The sequence below is a fragment of the Bos javanicus genome, chromosome 18 (genome assembly GCF_032452875.1).
Source record: "Bos javanicus breed banteng chromosome 18, ARS-OSU_banteng_1.0, whole genome shotgun sequence".
Taxonomy (NCBI): Eukaryota; Metazoa; Chordata; class Mammalia; order Artiodactyla; family Bovidae; genus Bos; species Bos javanicus.
In genome coordinates, this window is record NC_083885.1 from 22,353,149 (window position 1) to 22,370,318 (window position 17,170).

A 17,170-nucleotide genomic window follows, 5' to 3' on the forward strand; every position below is an offset into this window, starting at 1 on the left:
TCAGTTCTGGGTGTTCATTGGAAGGACTGATGTTGAAGCTGAAACTCCAGTACTTTGGCCACCTGATACGAAGAGCTGACTCATTGGAAAAGACCCTGATGCTGGGAAAGATTGAGGGCAGGAGGAGAAGGGGATGACAGAGGATGAGATGGTTGGATGGCATCACCGACTCGATGGACATGGGTTTGGGTGAACTCTAGGAGTTGCTGATGGACAGAGAGGCCTGGCGTGCTGCAGTTCATGGGGTAACAAAGAGCTAGACACAATTGAGCCACTGAACTGAACTGAATTGTAATGATTTTTTTTCATGCTCCTCTCTCTAATTTTCTGTACTGTGATATATACGGGGCCTGGCACCTAGTAGGTATTTAATTAGTTTGCTTGAATGGATGAATGAATTACTGTAGGCATTAGTTCTTTATTTATTTTTAGTAAATATTTATGTATCATTTGGCTGTGCCAGGTCCTGTTTGCAGCATGCGGGATCTTTAGTTGCAGCATGTGGGATCTTTAGTTGCAGCATGTGGGATCTAGTTCCCTAATCAGGGATTGAACCTGGGTCCCCTCCCTTGGGAGCACAAAGCCACTGGAACATTAGGGAAGTCCCTAGTTCGTTTTAAAAAAGGCATGACGTGTAATAATATTTGGTGTGATTTGAGTTTTGTTTACTCCTCCTCAGGGAGGTGGTATCTATAATAATCTACAGGATTTATATAGAAATGTTATATCCTACACTAGTAGTCTTTTCTCTTTTGAGCTTTTCTAGTTTTCCAAAGTATCTAAATGATCACGTATTCTTTGGTAATCAAGAAAAAAATAATTTGAAAAAGTACCCTTAAAACAGGTAAACCCTCCAAGTGTAATCAGTTCTTAAATCCTTGCTAATATTTTCATAGATAGGAACTTTTTGGTACACGATAACACACACTGTTACAAAGCAGCCGCTGACCCACTTTAGCTTTTGTATGGCAGAAGTTGTGCACAAAGAATTAAACACCAAGGTTAGCCCAGGTGTTCTCAGCCAGACATACCCTGAACCAGGAAAGGAGACGCCAGGGCAAACAGAACAACTCTCAAGGCTTGGCTTTTATCTTGCTAAGACCCACAACAAACCTGATACCAATATCTAATCGCTTTAAGTGCACCATGTAATAATGGAGTGTTTCAACCAAACCTTAGTCCAGTAAATCTCTTCTCTTAAAAGATGAAGTGAAAATACTTTTTAATGACACGAGTGAATAGAAAGTTCAGCCCTGACACTGAGTCCCTTACACAGGTCCTAGCCACAGGAATGCCAACCCAGCTGCTAGTCATCAAAACAAGACTTTCTGCAGTTTCCAGATTGGGTCTGTTTATTGACCCTTCCTGCCGGCGTGCCAGGGACTGTGCTCAACGTTTTCTGAATGCTTGTCACATTTCATCCACACAGCAGCCTCTTGCATTCATTCCACAATTACAGATTCACCAACTTCCTCTTCTTCAGGCTTCGATTGCTTGAGATAGAGATACTGACTTCCTCTTTTACAAATCAGGACAGACTAAGCTCCGTATCTGAGAGACAGAGCTGCAGTTCATCCCAGATTTTTCTGACTCTGAAGACCCAGACTCTTTCTGCCACACTGTTTGCCTCCCAGTATGCCTTGATCAAATTCACAGTGCCTTCAAAGAAGTTTTTTTTTTGTTTCTTCTGATTAAGACTATAGAGAAAACCAATGAAAGAAAACAGCAACAGTAACAAACTCCAAGCAGAAGAGCCAGAGGACCTCTTTTGGTTTACTGCAGAGCACAGGGAAGTGGATTCCATTGAAAATAACCTCTGGATTCCAGATACGGGAGGTCTGTCCCCCTTATCCAGAGACAGCGCCACCCTTCTTAGCATTCCCTGTTATTTTCATTCATTCTGTGCTTGCCTTGTGTGGGCTTCTCTGGTGGCTCAGTGGTAAAGAATCTGCCTGCAATGCAGGAGACAGGGGTTTGATCCCTGGGTTGGAAGATTTCCTGGGGGAGGGGGCGGCAACCCACTCCAGTATTCTTGCCTGGAGAATCCCATGGACAAAGGAACCTGGCAGGCTACAGTCTACAGGGTCGCAGAGTCGGACACGACTGAAGTGACTTAGCAAGCAGGCAGGTGCTACTTTCTACGTGTCAGTGTTATCTCAGTGCTTTACATGTATTTGCTCCTTTAAATCTTATCATTGACACTCTGAGGCAGGTTGTTTTAAAAACCCTACTCTAGGACCTTCCCTGGTGGTCCAGTGGCTAATACTCCATGCTTCCAGTGCAGGGGACCTGGGTTCTATCTCTAGTCAGGGAAGTAGATCCCACATGTGGCAACCAAATAAATGAATATTAAAAAAAATTTTTTTTTAGAGATGAAACTCAGAGGCACCGAGAGGTTTAAAAATAAGCATGAAGTGTCAAAGGCTGGGATTGAGACTGTCTGGGTCCTCAGTTTAACTAAGTGCTGCCCTTCTGTATCTCCTGGTGATTCTGGAATTGCTCTGATTTTATCCCGATGATCCCATGCCTCTGTGTCCATCCCTTTTCTCCCTCATAACCTGCGATGCTCTCAGTCCACCTGACTGGGGGTGGTTCTACCTGAAAGTCTTGCAGGGACATTGAACTACTCATGATCTATATGAATTCATTGTGTGTGTGCTCAGTTGCTGTCATGTCTGACTCTTTGTGATCCTACAGACTGTAGCCCCCCAGGCTCTTCTGTCCACAGGATTCTCCAGGCAAGAATACTGCACTGGGTTGCCGTGCCCTCATCCAGGGGATCTTCCCAACCCAGGGATCGAACCTGCATCTCTTGCATTGCAGGTGGATTCTTTACTGCTGAGCCACTGGGGAAGTCCATGAATTTGTTACTTAGTTAAACAAATGTACTTAGCCTTGGCTTCCCAAGTGGCGCTAGTGGTAAAGAACCTGCCTACCAATGCAGGGGACTTAAGAGATACCAGTTTGGTCCCTGGGATATGGGAAGATCCGTTGGAGAAGGGCACGGCAACCCACTCCAGTATTCTTGCCTGGAGAATCCCATGGACAGAGGAACCCTTTTGGCAGGCTACAGTCCATAGGGTCGCAAAGAGTCAGACACGATTGAAGCGACTTAACACTTCATCGCTTCTGGACGGAGTTAACAGCAAAGCCTCTAAGATACGTTTGAGGACATCCAGCTGAGGCTGAAACATCTGGTGGGGAGTGACAGAGTTGGAGGGCATAGAAGGAAATGAGATCGGAGCATGGTGGCCCGATTCTGCAGGAATTTGCTGTCCACAGTGAGAACACTGGCCATGACTTTGAGTGAGATGGGAAGACATGACAGGGTTTGGAGCACAAGAATGATAGGATATGACTTAGGTTTTACAGGGATCCTGCCTTGCATTCCCTTCTCTAGTGACATTACCCCTGCTCCTGTTGTTCAAATCAGGCCTTTGCAGTCCTCAGCTTCTCTTCATGGCTTCCAGACCTTGTTTACTGCCTGGGCCCTGGCAATTCTAATTTTTCAGAATCTCACATTTTTTCTTTTTGAGAGTTAACAGAATATATTAATGATAAAAAGAGAGTTCTGTTTTGGAATAGGTTGCGTACGTGCTAAGTCGCTTCAATTGTGCCTGACTCTTTGTGACTCCATGAACTGTACCACTGGGTCTCCTACATTGCAGGCAGATTCTTTACCAACTGAGCCACCAGGGAAGCCCCCAAATATGGCAGACTTGTCATTCCTTGCTTTGTAAATTTGGTTGGGTCTCTCTTGCCTCTGAGGTCAAGTCCAAACTCCTCTGCATATGCTGTGGTCCCAAATTACCTCTGCTGGTCTAGTCTCCACTGCTTTGCCTGATGTTGTGACCAGCCTCCAGCTCCGGTCAGACAGAGTTTCTCACTAGCTCTTGGCTCTACCGTGCCCTGCCATCCTTTCATGCTCTTGTGTCTCTTGTCTCCTGGGTCTAGAGTACCCTCAGCCCCTTTTCTATCTGGTGAGCATCTACTCATCCTTAAAGTTTTCCTTACTTAAGTCTCTTCTGTGTTGATACCAGGAAGTCCCACTTGTGTTATTTTCAATAGCAGAGCGCTTCTCACTACCGCTGCCACGTGCATTGTGGCAAAAGCTGCCTCCGTTTCCCTCTCTTGAGTGGTTGCAGCGGTTTCCTAATTTCTTTTGCCTCCATGTCCAGTTTGTTTTAACACAGCATCAGTAGTAGTTTTCTTCTTAAAGCATAAATCAACTCATGCTTCCTCGGTGGTCCAGTGGTTTGCCTTCCAATCCAGGGGGTGCGGGTTCGAGCCCTGGTCAGGGAGGTGGGTTTCCACATGCCTTGGGACCAGAAAACCAGAAGATAAAACAGAAGCAATGTTGTAGCAAACTCAATAAAGACTTAGAAATAGTCCACATCAAAAATAAATAAATAGAGCAGCTCATTAGATTTTCTTGCTCAAAGCCCTTCATGGCTTCCCATCTTTTCAGAGTAAAAGCCTAAGTCCTGATGGTTACTTACGGAGCATGGCAAAACCTGTCTCTGACTTCCCTCCCCTCATTTCCTGCTTGTCCTGGCCCCTCCCCTCCCACTCTGGCATTCTAGCTCTTCCTGGAATAAACCGAGCACACTCTTGCCCCAAGGCCTTTGCACTTAACGTTCCTCAGCCTGGAACTCTCTTTGCCCCCAGGTGTCTGCAGGGCTTGTGTGCTCATTTCTTGCCTTCCTTGGCTCAGATGTCACCTCATCAGAAGCCTCCTCTGCCCATCCTGTGTAAAATTCAGCCCTGACACTCCTATCCTACTTACTTGGGTTTGTTTTTCTCCATAGCACGTATCACATTCTAAAATGCATGAATACACCATAATACAGCAATACACAATCTAAACTATAAAATAAATATATTTTACTTAATAAACAAGTAATTAATGAATAAATAAAATACTCTCTATATACATATGCATAATGAACTATATGGTGCTTCTCTGGTGGCTTAGTGGTAAAGAATCTGCCTGAAATGCAGGAGACGTGGGTTCAATCCGTGGGTCAGAGAGATCCCCTGGAGAAGGAAAGGGCAACCCGCTCCAGTATTCTTGCCTGGGAAATCCCATGGACAGAGGAGCCTGGCGGGCTACAGTCCGTGGGGTTGCAAAGAATCAGACACAACTTAGCAGCTAGACAACAACAATGAAGTGTATATAGTTTATATTCATAGTGTATAAATATATACTAAATATAGTATGTGTGTGTATATATATATATACACACACATATATGGGCTTCCCTGGTTGCTCAGATGGTAAAGAATCCATCTTCCGTGTGGGTGGCAGTTCCATCCCTGGGTTGGGAAGATCCCCTGGAGGAGGGCATGGCAACCCACTCCAGTATCCTTGCCTGGAGAATCCCATGGACAGAGGAGCCCGGCGGGCTACAGTCCAGGGGGTCACAGGAGTCAGACATGACTGAGCACATGCGCACCACAAAGAACAATTTTGTTTGTGGAAGGATTTTCCAGACTCCGTTCCTAATCATTTATTCCCTGCTCCCAGAGTAGTATATTCATACTTCTGTTGTGAAAAGTCTGAGATCTCTAACTCTTGGTTCTTATTTCTATTTCTACTGTTAAACTATGAGATGCTATAAAATGGGACCTAACTTGTTTTTATCATTATATTTATGGCACTTTATGCAGTGTTTGGTACAAATAAATATTCAGTAAATTTTAAATAAATTCAAAATGAACTACTGAATGAATGAGTGAACCGACGTGTTGTCTCAGCTTGTAGTGTACTGTGTAGCGTGTTCACAAGACTCCTTGTGGGAACTGTTGCAAGGCCTAGGCAGTGCCTTGGGAAGATCGCCCGCCTCCTTTGGGAGACAGCTCAGCATCTTGCAGCCGGGGGGCTGGACCAAATAAGTGTCTAGCCCATTTGTCCTGGGATGGCTGCCAAGTCATACGTAATTTACAGTGAAAATCTTGTAGAAAATATTGTGATTGATATAGTGTGAATTTCTATAGAGTGCAAAATAAAGTGTTAACTGGCAAAATTTATTAACAGCCAGATTAGAAATATACTCCCATGAAATCAGAGTGTCCTGGCACTTAAATGAAGTCCATTTCCCAGATCACTTGAAGGTTTTAAATTTTATTTCACTCTAGGAAAGGTTGAGTTCCATTGGTCTTCGTTTAGGAGAGCCTCCTGTGAACTGGTACCTTATTCAATACCATGTCTTGACTTCAGCATATGATGAAATTCTTTCAGAACCATCCCTTGATATAAGAGGAAGAAGGAGAATTTTTATATAATGGTTTAAAATAGGTAGAAAATAAAGCTTATGCTCCAGAGAAGCTAACATTCCATGTCTTTCAGCCATTGATAAAGGTCTGGCATGTTGGCAGCTTATATCTAAAATACCTTTCCAGTTTACAAAACAGAAATAGACTGACAGACGTAGAAAACAAACGCCATAGGGGGAGGGATAAATTAGGAATTACACTACTATAATAAAAGAGATAAACAGCAAGGACACAGTGCATAGCTCAGGGAACTGTATTCAATATCTTATGATAGCCTATATTGGAAAATAATCTGAAAAATAATACATATAACATATATATATATAAAACTGAATCACTTTGCTATATACTTGAAACTAACACAATATTGTAAATCAACTGTACTTTAATTAGAAAAATACCTTTCCAAATACTTACTAAACTCTTAATATATATTCATCATTTATGTCATAGAATCTTTTATAGATCTTAAGGAATGTATTATGTGACCAGATAACTGCTAATATTATAATTACATAACCGTACACTCCCTGGAAAAACTTTAATGGCATTAAATAACAACCAAAAATTCTAACGTATTTGAAAATCTGCCAACAGGTGTTCCAAATTATTGTGTGATATCTGATGTTCTACTTGTACCTGTCCAAAATGGAAAGTGGACTTATTTGTTTGATGGAGTGAATTAATATTAAATTATTTAATGTTCAATTCTTTTCCAAAATTCATCTAATGTTCATTTCTTGAATTACAATATTTAATGTTCATTTCTTTACCCATTGTTTAAAGAATTAATATTAAATTATTTAATGTTCAGTTCTTTTCTAAAATTCATCTAGTGTTCATTTCTTGAATTACAATATTTAATGTGCATTTCTTTACCCATTGTTGTCTTTAAAGAAAAATTTAACAAGCGCTTCATGGCACTTTTATGTGTCAAGCACCCATCTAATTATGTCATAAATAATAAGAGAGGATATTTAAATTTAGGTTTGGAGAAGTTATCTCCTGCATTTTTGCAGATTATGACAAAATTAGTTAGTTATTGTTATTTGTATTCCTTGTGGTAAAATCAAAATTTCCTAGAGCATTGAGCAACATGCCAAGTCAGATTTAGACAGTACCAGAAGATATCTTGCGGAGAAGGCAATGGCACCCCACTCCAGTACTCTTACCTAGAGAATCCCAGGGACAGCGGAGCCTGGTGGGCTGCTGTCTGTGGCGTCGCACAGAGTCAGACATGACTGAAGTGACTTAGCGGCAGCAGCAGCAGAAGATATCTAGAAATATTTTGAAAATTTAGAGTCATCAAAAAGAACCTCCTGGCACATGCAAGAGATGTTGTATTATTCGAAATTAAGAATTAGCTATTTGAAATTAAGAATTTTCAAATGTAACATCTTTTCTGATTTAAGAAGTGTTGTGCATTTATTTTTGAAAATTTGAAAATTATACAGATGTCTAAAGAAAAAAATTAAACTTACATCCAAGTGCATTACCCAGAGAGAACTACCAGAAAATTTTGGCTCTGTTTTTTTCCAAATCTTCTTTTCTTATTTTCACATATACCATTTTTCTTTGTATGAAACTATGACCCTATTGTCTAAATATCTTGTTACTAATTTCTCATACAGCATTAGTTCTAAAACATATTCTAAAAAATCCTTCTAAAATGTGTTACTTACAGAGGAGCCTGATGGGCCTGATGGGGTTGCAAAGTGGGATACGACTTAGCAACTGAACAACAACAGCAGCAATTCTGAAATAGGCTGGAAAGAGAAGCAGACTTGCATTCAGATAACACTGTAAATTTGATAATAGGCAGATGAGTGAGTGTCAGGGGGCATTGCAGAGATGAAGGAGGGGCAGTTCAATGAAAATCTGAAATGAATCACTAGTTCAGAATGTGTGCCGATCCTTAGAGCTGATTGCCAAACGGTTCTCCACCCCTTCCCCATCACCCGACTCTGCAGAATTACACTTCCGGGTCCTCTCATCCTGGATGAAACATGTGACTGTCTCTGTCCAGTGATAGAAGGCGGCCGTCACTTCTAGCCTGGAGTGTTTCACTGGCAGTGCCAGACCCTGCCAAACCCTCTTTTCCCTTTCAGCATAACCACTTGGTGGCTGCTTGGATCCCTGAGTTACTGCTTTACTGGACAGTAATTCTCTGCCAGCCCGCAAACAATATGTAAAATGATCAATATCACTGGGTGAAGCCACTAAGATTTGAGGGCTTTCTGTCACTCCAGCGTTATCTACGCTATTCTGCCTGATCAGGAAGGCAAGATATAGTAGAAGGGATGCAGTAAGTTTGAGGAAGCACAGAGGAGGGAGATGAATCACTCAAATCTAAATGTGGGGCAGTGACTAGGAAAGCATGGTAGGACTACCCTGCTTTGCAGAGAGCCTGTGTTAGATGCTGATTGCAGAGTGACAGGCAGCAGGTTAGGTGGCATCGCTGTGCACTACCACGGAGACTGCCAGGATCCGTTTAGGAGTTCTGGCTTCTATACCTCGTTTATCCCAGTAGAACAGCAGGCACAGAGACATACTTTCTGTTTACACAGCCCATGAGGAGTGCAGCATAATCCAATAAACAAGAGACAGAACATTCTGGAGCCATGAGCAGTAACCCTAATTTTATTGCTAAACTGGCTACTCTCTGAGCAAGGTCCCTGAGGCCTCAGTATACTGGAAGCACAGTTAGCTAGCAGCAGTGATTAAAAGGAAGTTTCTCCGTACTTTCTTAACAATTCCAGTGTTCTTTAAATAATCCTTAGTATAAAACATTAAAGGAAAGGAAGATTGTTCCCAGGAACTTGGTTTTGAAACACACTCCCTCTGGGACTGAGAGGAAGAAGCCTGGAAATAATACACACACGCATACACTCTCGCTGCTATTGTTCAATGCAGACTGGGCCTAGAGACTAATGAAGTTATATTTAACACAGGGGAATTATAACTCTAAAGACCTGGGAAATTCACATAACCATATGAGGATCACATATAAATACCTTAACATTAAAAACAACACTAAAAATATAACAATAATAATGACATGGGAAAGTATTAAAAAAGTTTTTTTTTTCACTGGTAACTCTTGTTCCTCTTGCCTTGGATCACACGAGCTTCTTTTTCTTTGGCCTCAAGAGCCCAGGACTTCAGTACTTCCCCTTCAAGGCATTCTCTTTCCCCCAACTTTGTACCTGGCAGATCCTTCTCATCCTCCAGGTCCCTTACTCAAATAAACCCTCCCTGAATGTCCATCCTCCATTAGATATCCCCCTGCTCAAGACACTCAGCGACTTTGCTCCTGTAGTCAGTCACCCTGTCTTCTGTACCATCTTCTTCTTCCCCTGTCGTTCCCATGAGCACGATGACAGACCCTAGCGTACCCTTTTCTCTTCCATTGTCAAAAGTCGTCCCGTGGTCTAGCATTCCCCTGCATCAAGTCTGTTTTGCTCTTCCCTACCATAGCAAAACCATGCCAACAGACAAATGCCATCTCTGCCACCTCCTCTTTCATCCCCAGCTGACCCCCATCAGGCTCTTGTCCCCCTCACTCTGTTGAAATGACCCTGGTCATTGTCATCAGTGATTTTCATGCTTTTCAGTCTAGTGGATAATTTTTTCCCCATGTCACTTGGTCTCTTAGGGGAAGCTGACATAGTTGACGTGTCCATCTTTCTTGAAATGCTCCTCTCTTCTTGGCTTTTGCATTCATACACTCTCCTGGTTTTCCACCTCAAAGTTCTCCTTTGCTGAGTCTTTGTGACTCAGGAAGTGGCTTCGGGTTTCCTTCTGGGTTTGTGCTGTTCCCCTAGGAGACCTCAGTCATTCCCATTCTTTAAAAATCAACTGTGTGGCGTGCTGACGGCTCCCACCTTAAGTTCCCTGGCCACACTCTCCTCTGAGATCCTGATGTATGTCTGCAGTTGCCTCCTTATTTCCACCTGAAGATTTTTTTGCCATCTTCTTGGCTATAGCTTCAGAGTAAAGCTCCTCATTCCTTCCTGTCCTTCTACCTGTTTTGCTTTACCTCAGTCTTTCTTATTTAAAAAGAAATAGTAAATTGGGACTTCCCTGGTGGTCCAGTGGCTAAGACTCCTCGCTTCCAGGGCAGGGAGCCCAGGCTCAGCCCCTGGTCAGGGAACTAGATCCCACGTGCCGCAACTAAGAATTCACATGCCACAACTGAAGATCTTGACCTGGTGCAGCCATATAAATATTTGAAACAGCAAACAAATAAAAAACCCAGAAAATTGTTCAGTTATTAAGTCCAGAGTCTGGAAAAGTCATCTGCCACTTTTTTCCCTTCTTAATTCCTCACAGCTAATTCATAGTGTTTCCATTTGATCTGCCTACAAAATACATATTTTACCTGTTCATTTATCTCCATCTCTAATCCAGACCCATTATCATTTTTCTCCTGGATGGCTGTAATAGCAGCAGAGTTTTCCACTTTGACATTTGCCTCTTTCCAATCCATGCCCACTATTTTAATTAAGAGTGATTTTTATGAAATGTAAATCAACCATATAACACAGGGAGCGCTGCCTGGTGCTCTCTGGTGACCTAGATTGATGGGATGAGGGCTTGGTGGGAGGGAGATCCAAGAGGGAGAGGATATACGTATGTATATAGCTGCTTCACTTTGTTATACAGCAGAAACGAACACAACATTGTAAAGCAACTTTACCCCAAATTAAAAAAAAAAAACAAACACAACATAAATCAAATTGTTCTTTGCCCTTTGACGTCCTCCAGTGCACTCAAGAGTGATATCTAGAGTCCTTACTTTGCCTTCCCAGGCTCTGTGTGATCCAGCTGTGCCTTCCTCTTCATCTTTAGTGCAAGTCACTCTGCCTTGGGCTCTTTTGCTTTGGTAAAACAGGTCTTATTTTTGTCTCTAGAATAGGCTGGTCTCCATCCTCAGTGTCTTTGTAGGTTTCGGTCCCTCTTCATGGAAGGTCTTTCTCTAGTTCATCTCACGGCCTGTACCTTCTTTTCCTAAAGAGCTCAGTCTATAGGCCGGCTCCAAGAATGTCTTTCCTTCTCCAATGACAGATTTTCCACTCATTTGTTTCTGTCCAAGTACTTAAGACAACTTGGAATCGTTCTTCATTTGTATGATTTGGTATAATAAAAAGCTCTGTGAGGCCAGGAACCTTATTTCTGTGTAGTGTGTGGTATATGCTCTACAGACATACATTGAATGAAAAAAATGTATGGAAAAATAAATGGTCTTGCCCTGTTGAGCATATAAATGATTACTGAATGAAGATGTAGAAGAAAACTGTCAAAAATGGTAGGCAGTACAATACTGAAAAGGCACCAGTCAGATGACACTTTCTGGGGGTAATGTGAGATCCTGGGCTTTGGTTTGAAAAAAACTCAATTTCACTGTGTAGAATCAGGGAGCTGATTGGCTGAAAAGTGAATGAAGTCCTAAATTGCATCAATAAATCCCTGTGTTTCCATGTTATGGGAGGACATTATCTTATAGTGCTCTCCTCTGGTGAAACCAGTAGAATTATTACATCTTTCTAAATTGCAGTGGGATGTCTCATCCATTCATTCAGCCAGTATTTACTGAGTACATCCTGGGTACTCATATTATAGTTGGAAACAAAACTATCATGGCTTTTGTGTGCATGGGACTCAGTGTCTGACTCACAAAGAAAAGTTATTTCTCTTTCAGTGAAAGCATTGAAGCAGAAGCCAGTTTTTCATTTATTGAGAGGCTGTGCAATCTTGTGGTTAAGAGCTCATGCTTCTGGAGCTTGAATCTGAAGCCTGCAGGTTTTAAATTCCAGCTCTCCTATTATCAGTCCTTGTGACTTTGGGCGAGTTTTTATTTATTTTATTTATTATTTTTTAATTTGGCTGTGCCATGTGCCATGTGGGATCTTAGTTCCCTGAGCAGGAATTGAACCCATGACCCCTGCATTGGAAGTGTGGAATCTTAACCACTGGACCACCAGAGAAGTCCCCAAGTTTTTGGAATGTCTCTCTGCCTCAGTATTCTCATCTATGACCTGGAGATAATATTAATAATAGTACCTCCACATAAAGTTGTAAGAAGTAAATGAGTTGGTATGTATAAATCATTTTGAATAGTACACAACACTTGGTAAGCCCTTAAAAAAACAGGTGTTAAGCAGCAATTAATCAGGTTGTGTTGTTTTGGAAGGCCAAAGCTGGAAGACAGGTTGAGGGTGGGGAGAAATGGTCACAGAGGGAGCTTGGAAGACCAAAGACCAAATCATTATTATCCTTTTATTTATGTTGTTGCTGCTCAGTCGCTCAGTCTTGTCTGACTCTTTGCAACCCCATGGACTGCAGCACGCCAGGCTTCCCTGTCCTTCACTGTCTCCTGGAGTTTTCTCAAACTCATAAACTTTTGTTTATAATTGTCTGTAATGGAGCTTGGACCTAAAACTCTTTGGTGGAGAGTTGATGACTTAGTTTTCTATTTTAGGCTAGAGAGATATGTGTTTAGAAATACCCCTGACAGTCTTTTTTATTCTCCTGAGGCTTATGAAGAAACACACTTTTGACATAATAAAATTATAGCGCTCCATAAACACATATTTTTGCTTTGCTTTTGTTCTAGTGGCAACTGAAATATCCTAAACTAATTCTCCGAGAAGCTGCCAGCGTGCCTGAGTTGCTCCATAAAGAGGTTCAACAAGCCTTTCTCACGCTGCACAAGCACGGCTGTTTATTTCGGGATCTGGTGAGGATCCAGGGCAAAGACTTGCTCACTCCAGTCTCTCGCATCCTCATCGGTAACCCCGGCTGCACCTACAAATACCTGAACACCAGGCTCTTCACGGTGCCCTGGCCCGTGAAGGGCTCTGATGCAAAGTACAGTGAGGCCGAAATAGCTGCCGCCTGTCAAACGTTCCTCAAGCTCAACAGCTACCTGCAGGTAGAGACCATCCAGGCTTTGGAAGAGCTTGCTGCCAAGGAGAAAGCCAACATCGATGCCGTGCCAGTGTGCATAGGTCCAGATTTCCCCAGGGTTGGCATGGGGTCCTCCTTTGACGGGCACGATGAGATTGACATGAAGAACCGAGCAGCGTACAACGTCACTTTGTTGAATTTCATGGATCCCCAGAAGATGCCATACCTGAAAGAGGAACCGTATTTCGGCATGGGGAAAATGGCCGTGAGCTGGCATCATGATGAAAATCTGGTGGACAGGTCAGCGGTGGCAGTGTACAGTTATAGCTGTGAAGGTACAGTCTGCTCTATGAAGAAGCAGCCCCGAACATAACATGACCAGAGTCGCGCAGGCTCTGGAGATATGATCGGATATGCGTGCGTGTGTTTGTGTGTGTGTGTGTGTGTACGTAGATGTGTGTCCTTCTAAGGTTTGCTGCGCCCATATATCTACAGAAAATGCTTCTTTCTCATCCATTTGTGCTATTTGGCTCATTGTTATCCTGTGCTCAGAATATTTTCCCTCGTAAGCGCTGCTTGTCATTGTCTTTCCCAAGCCCTGGAGAGCCGCATCTTGGTTTCACACACCCAGCTGCCTTTTTCTAAAGCTCAGAGTAGATTGTACAGTTGTTATAATTGACTTGCTGATAAAGGACCAGGAAAACAAAAATCTGTCAAATCCTTCCAGGTTCCCACAGGTGTACATTTCCAGTCTTGCCAAAACGTTTTATTACAATTGACATTGCTGTCTTGAAGGGAGTGATTTGTCAACTGTGGACTTGTTCTTGGCTTCCTCCAGTTTTGACTACTGTCCTTCCTCATCAGAAACAGCTGAGGTGGGTTTTATAAGCTGACAGACCTCTATTTTCAGGAGTATCTCTAGCTCGCCCCCCCATCAGTTCTGCAGTTTTAGACCTGAGAGGGTTTCTGTGGCCAGCCTGTTCTTGCAGTTTCTGAAACCTGGTGCCCTTGGAGCAAAGATCACAGGCTACCTTTTCTGTGGTCTGCACACATTTTCCTTCTCTGATTGTTCAGGTTCTGTGTTTTGAAGGTCCCCAGTGTTTTTCAGAACAGGATTATAAAAAAGGTAGGTGGACAAATCAAGGACAGAGTGACCTTTTCTGACTTCTTTGCCTGATCATTTGGCAAAGGAATATAAGATGTAGTGTTAGCTCTTTTGGTGATGGAGAGGGAGGCCTGGCATGCTGCGGTCCATGGGGTTGCAAAGAGTAGGACACAACTGGGTGACCGAAGAACAGCCATTAGCTCTTTTGCCAGTTTCTCTCTTCTTGTTCACTGAAAAATGCTTGGAAAACCAGAGTTCTAGATATACCATCGGGAATCAACTGGAACTTTTAAGGGCCATTGTTTCCTGAAAGCTTGTTTTTTAATTGGATTTTGTTGTTATTTGACTCTTATTTACTAAGACAACTGTTTTAGAAAAGGGATTTTCAAAAAGAAACTGTCCTTGCTTGCTCTCTATCTTACCATTTCCCAGTCTCAAAAATTTCCTCTGGATAGCTAAAATGTTTTCCACCTTTACCTTTGGTCTTTGGCCAGGATCAAGGAACTAGTTTAGCAGTTAGAAAGTTTACTAGTTTCACTGGCATCTCAAATAATGATGCTGACCTAGGAAAATTGCTTGCAGGAGATTTGATGCTTTCCTAATGGAAAGAACCGCGAACCTCTGATCTTTAATAAGGTCTTGCCAGGGATTTAAGAACTATCACATCCAAGAACTCTGATGTTAACGAACAATGGAGTTTGCTAGTTTCTTTCTTAAGGAGGCAACTCTCTGAAACCGAGGCAGTGGTATGTGATAGCTCAAACAGCTACAAAGATGTCTTTGTGCTCCTGTATGCTCTCAGCCTTTCTGTTTAATAGTCCTATTGTACTCCCAGAGCGTGGGTGATCAAATAGTTTTTGAAACCTAGAATATCTTGTGGAGAGGAATGAAAATTTTTAATGACTGTTTCTGTGGTTGGGAGTAGTTAAGATTGATAAACTATACAAATAAACCTAAGTACATAAAGCTTCATCCTTGTGCTTATCACCTAGACGAGGGAACTGCAGATGCAGATCTATAGGGGCAGGGTAATTCCTTTGTGTTCTTAATCCCCAAAGTTCCCAGAACTCGATCTCATAATAGTAGCAATACTGGGAGCCCTCATTTATTGAGCACCTACTGTGTGCCAGGCACTGGTAGAAGCATTTTACATTTATTTACTGATGTTATTTTTGCAACTCTGTGAATGAAGTACTACTGTTATCCTCATTTTACATATGAGGAAACTGAGGTGCAGGAGGATGGTGAACTTTTCCATGGTTATACAGCTATGATCAGCAGAGCTAGGATTTGAACTCAGACCATCTGGCTTCAGAGTCCTAACAGCTAAGGCTAAATGCTTTGTGAGTGGGTATTTCCTACCTCTACAGTATAGCTGGGCTTCCCTGGTGGCTCAGTGGTAAAGAATTTGCCTGCCAATGCAAGAGATGCACGAGACACAGGAAACATGGGTTCGATCCCATGTCTCTGACCCTGGGAAAGCTGAATCCACTGAAGCGTGGACATTTGTTTCCATAATTCTTAAGTCTTTATTTCAAAGTGAGTAGCTTTATACTTCTTAGCTGTCTTTGAGACCAGGAAAAGCTAGGTTATAATTACAGCTAGAAGTTTTAGAGCACTCATAACTTAAAAAAAAAATTTTTTTTCCCCTTAGCCTCACAGCATCCCTGTCTAAGGTCTCAAAGCTCATTTGATCTTGTTTATTTCAGCGTGTCATGCCATATCTGTGTTCGTTGTTTCTGAAGTCACTTCCACTGCTCAGTAAAACTTGTTTGATCTTATAAGTCACATTTTTTTAACCCCCATGCAATTATTTATTCAATTAACAGTACGCATCTACTGTTTGCCAAGCACTCTTCTAGATACTGAGAATATGACAGTGAACAAAAATTGTTGCCCTCGTGGAGCTATGTTTTAGCAAGGAGAGACAGGAAAGAAACAAATAAGCTTATATATATTGCAACGGTAAGGCACAGGCTTACAGTTTTAAATAGGAAAGTTAGCCTTCCTTCAGTTGGGTAACCTTGGAGCAAAGATTGGGAGGAGCATATGAATGAATTGTGAAGACTCAGAGATGGGACATGACTTTGGGATGTTTCAGAAGCAACAAGTATGGATGGAAGAGAGGCAGAGAAGAGGTGAAGTAATAGAGGTGAAGACAGACTGGAAGACTAGGGGTCAGAAGACTAGGTGGCAGAAGATAGGACCTTCTAACACTGCTACAGTATGTGCTAAGTTGCTCCATTGCATCCAACTCTTCGTGAGTCCATGGACTGTAGCCCTCCAGACTCCTCTGTCCATGGGATTCTCCAGGCAAGAATACTGGAGTGAGTGGCCATGCCCTCCTCCAGGGGATCTTCCCAACCTAGGGATAAAACCTGGGTCTCTTACATCTCCTGAACTGGCAGGCTGTTCTTTACCACTAACACCACCTGGGAACAGGAGGCCCCCCTATCTACAGGGGATGCCTCCCAAGACCCTCTGGTTTCCTGAAACCATGGACAGTACTGAACCCTATGTAGACTGTTTTCTCCTATACATCCATACCTATGATGAAGCTGAGTTGATAAATTAGGCACAGTAAGAGATTAACAACTATAACTAATAATAAAATATAACAATTATACCATAATAAGAGTTCTGGTTTCTCTCTTAAAGTATCATATTGTACAGATTTCGTACCTTGCCTATCTTAACTAACCACTTATCACTCACTGTCACCGTAACTTTTGGAGTTTGAGGTGCAACAGCAAAACTAGCTTAAATTTCTTTTTCCTTCTTCATGACTTCACAGGTAGAAGATTTGTTCTTACCATAGATGTTAGAAACATTGGCATACAGCTCTTTTTCTTTCCATACTAAGTTGAGAACATTCACCTT

At 42.3% G+C, this 17,170-nt stretch overlaps 1 protein-coding gene and 1 long non-coding RNA gene across 7 annotated transcripts in view; one reads left to right on the top strand and one right to left on the bottom strand.

The window, feature by feature from the left end:
• The window catches only part of FTO (FTO alpha-ketoglutarate dependent dioxygenase), a 423,456-nt gene that overhangs the window by 112,675 nt on the left and 293,611 nt on the right, over positions 1-17,170 (top strand). For all 6 annotated transcript variants that reach the window (XM_061387217.1, XM_061387219.1, XM_061387216.1 and 3 more), the window contains one exon: positions 12,893-13,520. In XM_061387217.1, the coding sequence (XP_061243201.1) occupies positions 12,893-13,520 (628 nt within the window). The remainder of the gene's footprint in view (positions 1-12,892; positions 13,521-17,170) is intronic.
• On the bottom strand, positions 6,066-8,508 carry LOC133230175 (uncharacterized). The gene is made up of 3 exons (XR_009730775.1): positions 7,959-8,508; positions 7,449-7,553; positions 6,066-6,249 (listed from the first exon to the last, which is right to left on the bottom strand). It is a non-coding gene; the product is annotated as an uncharacterized LOC133230175 (long non-coding RNA).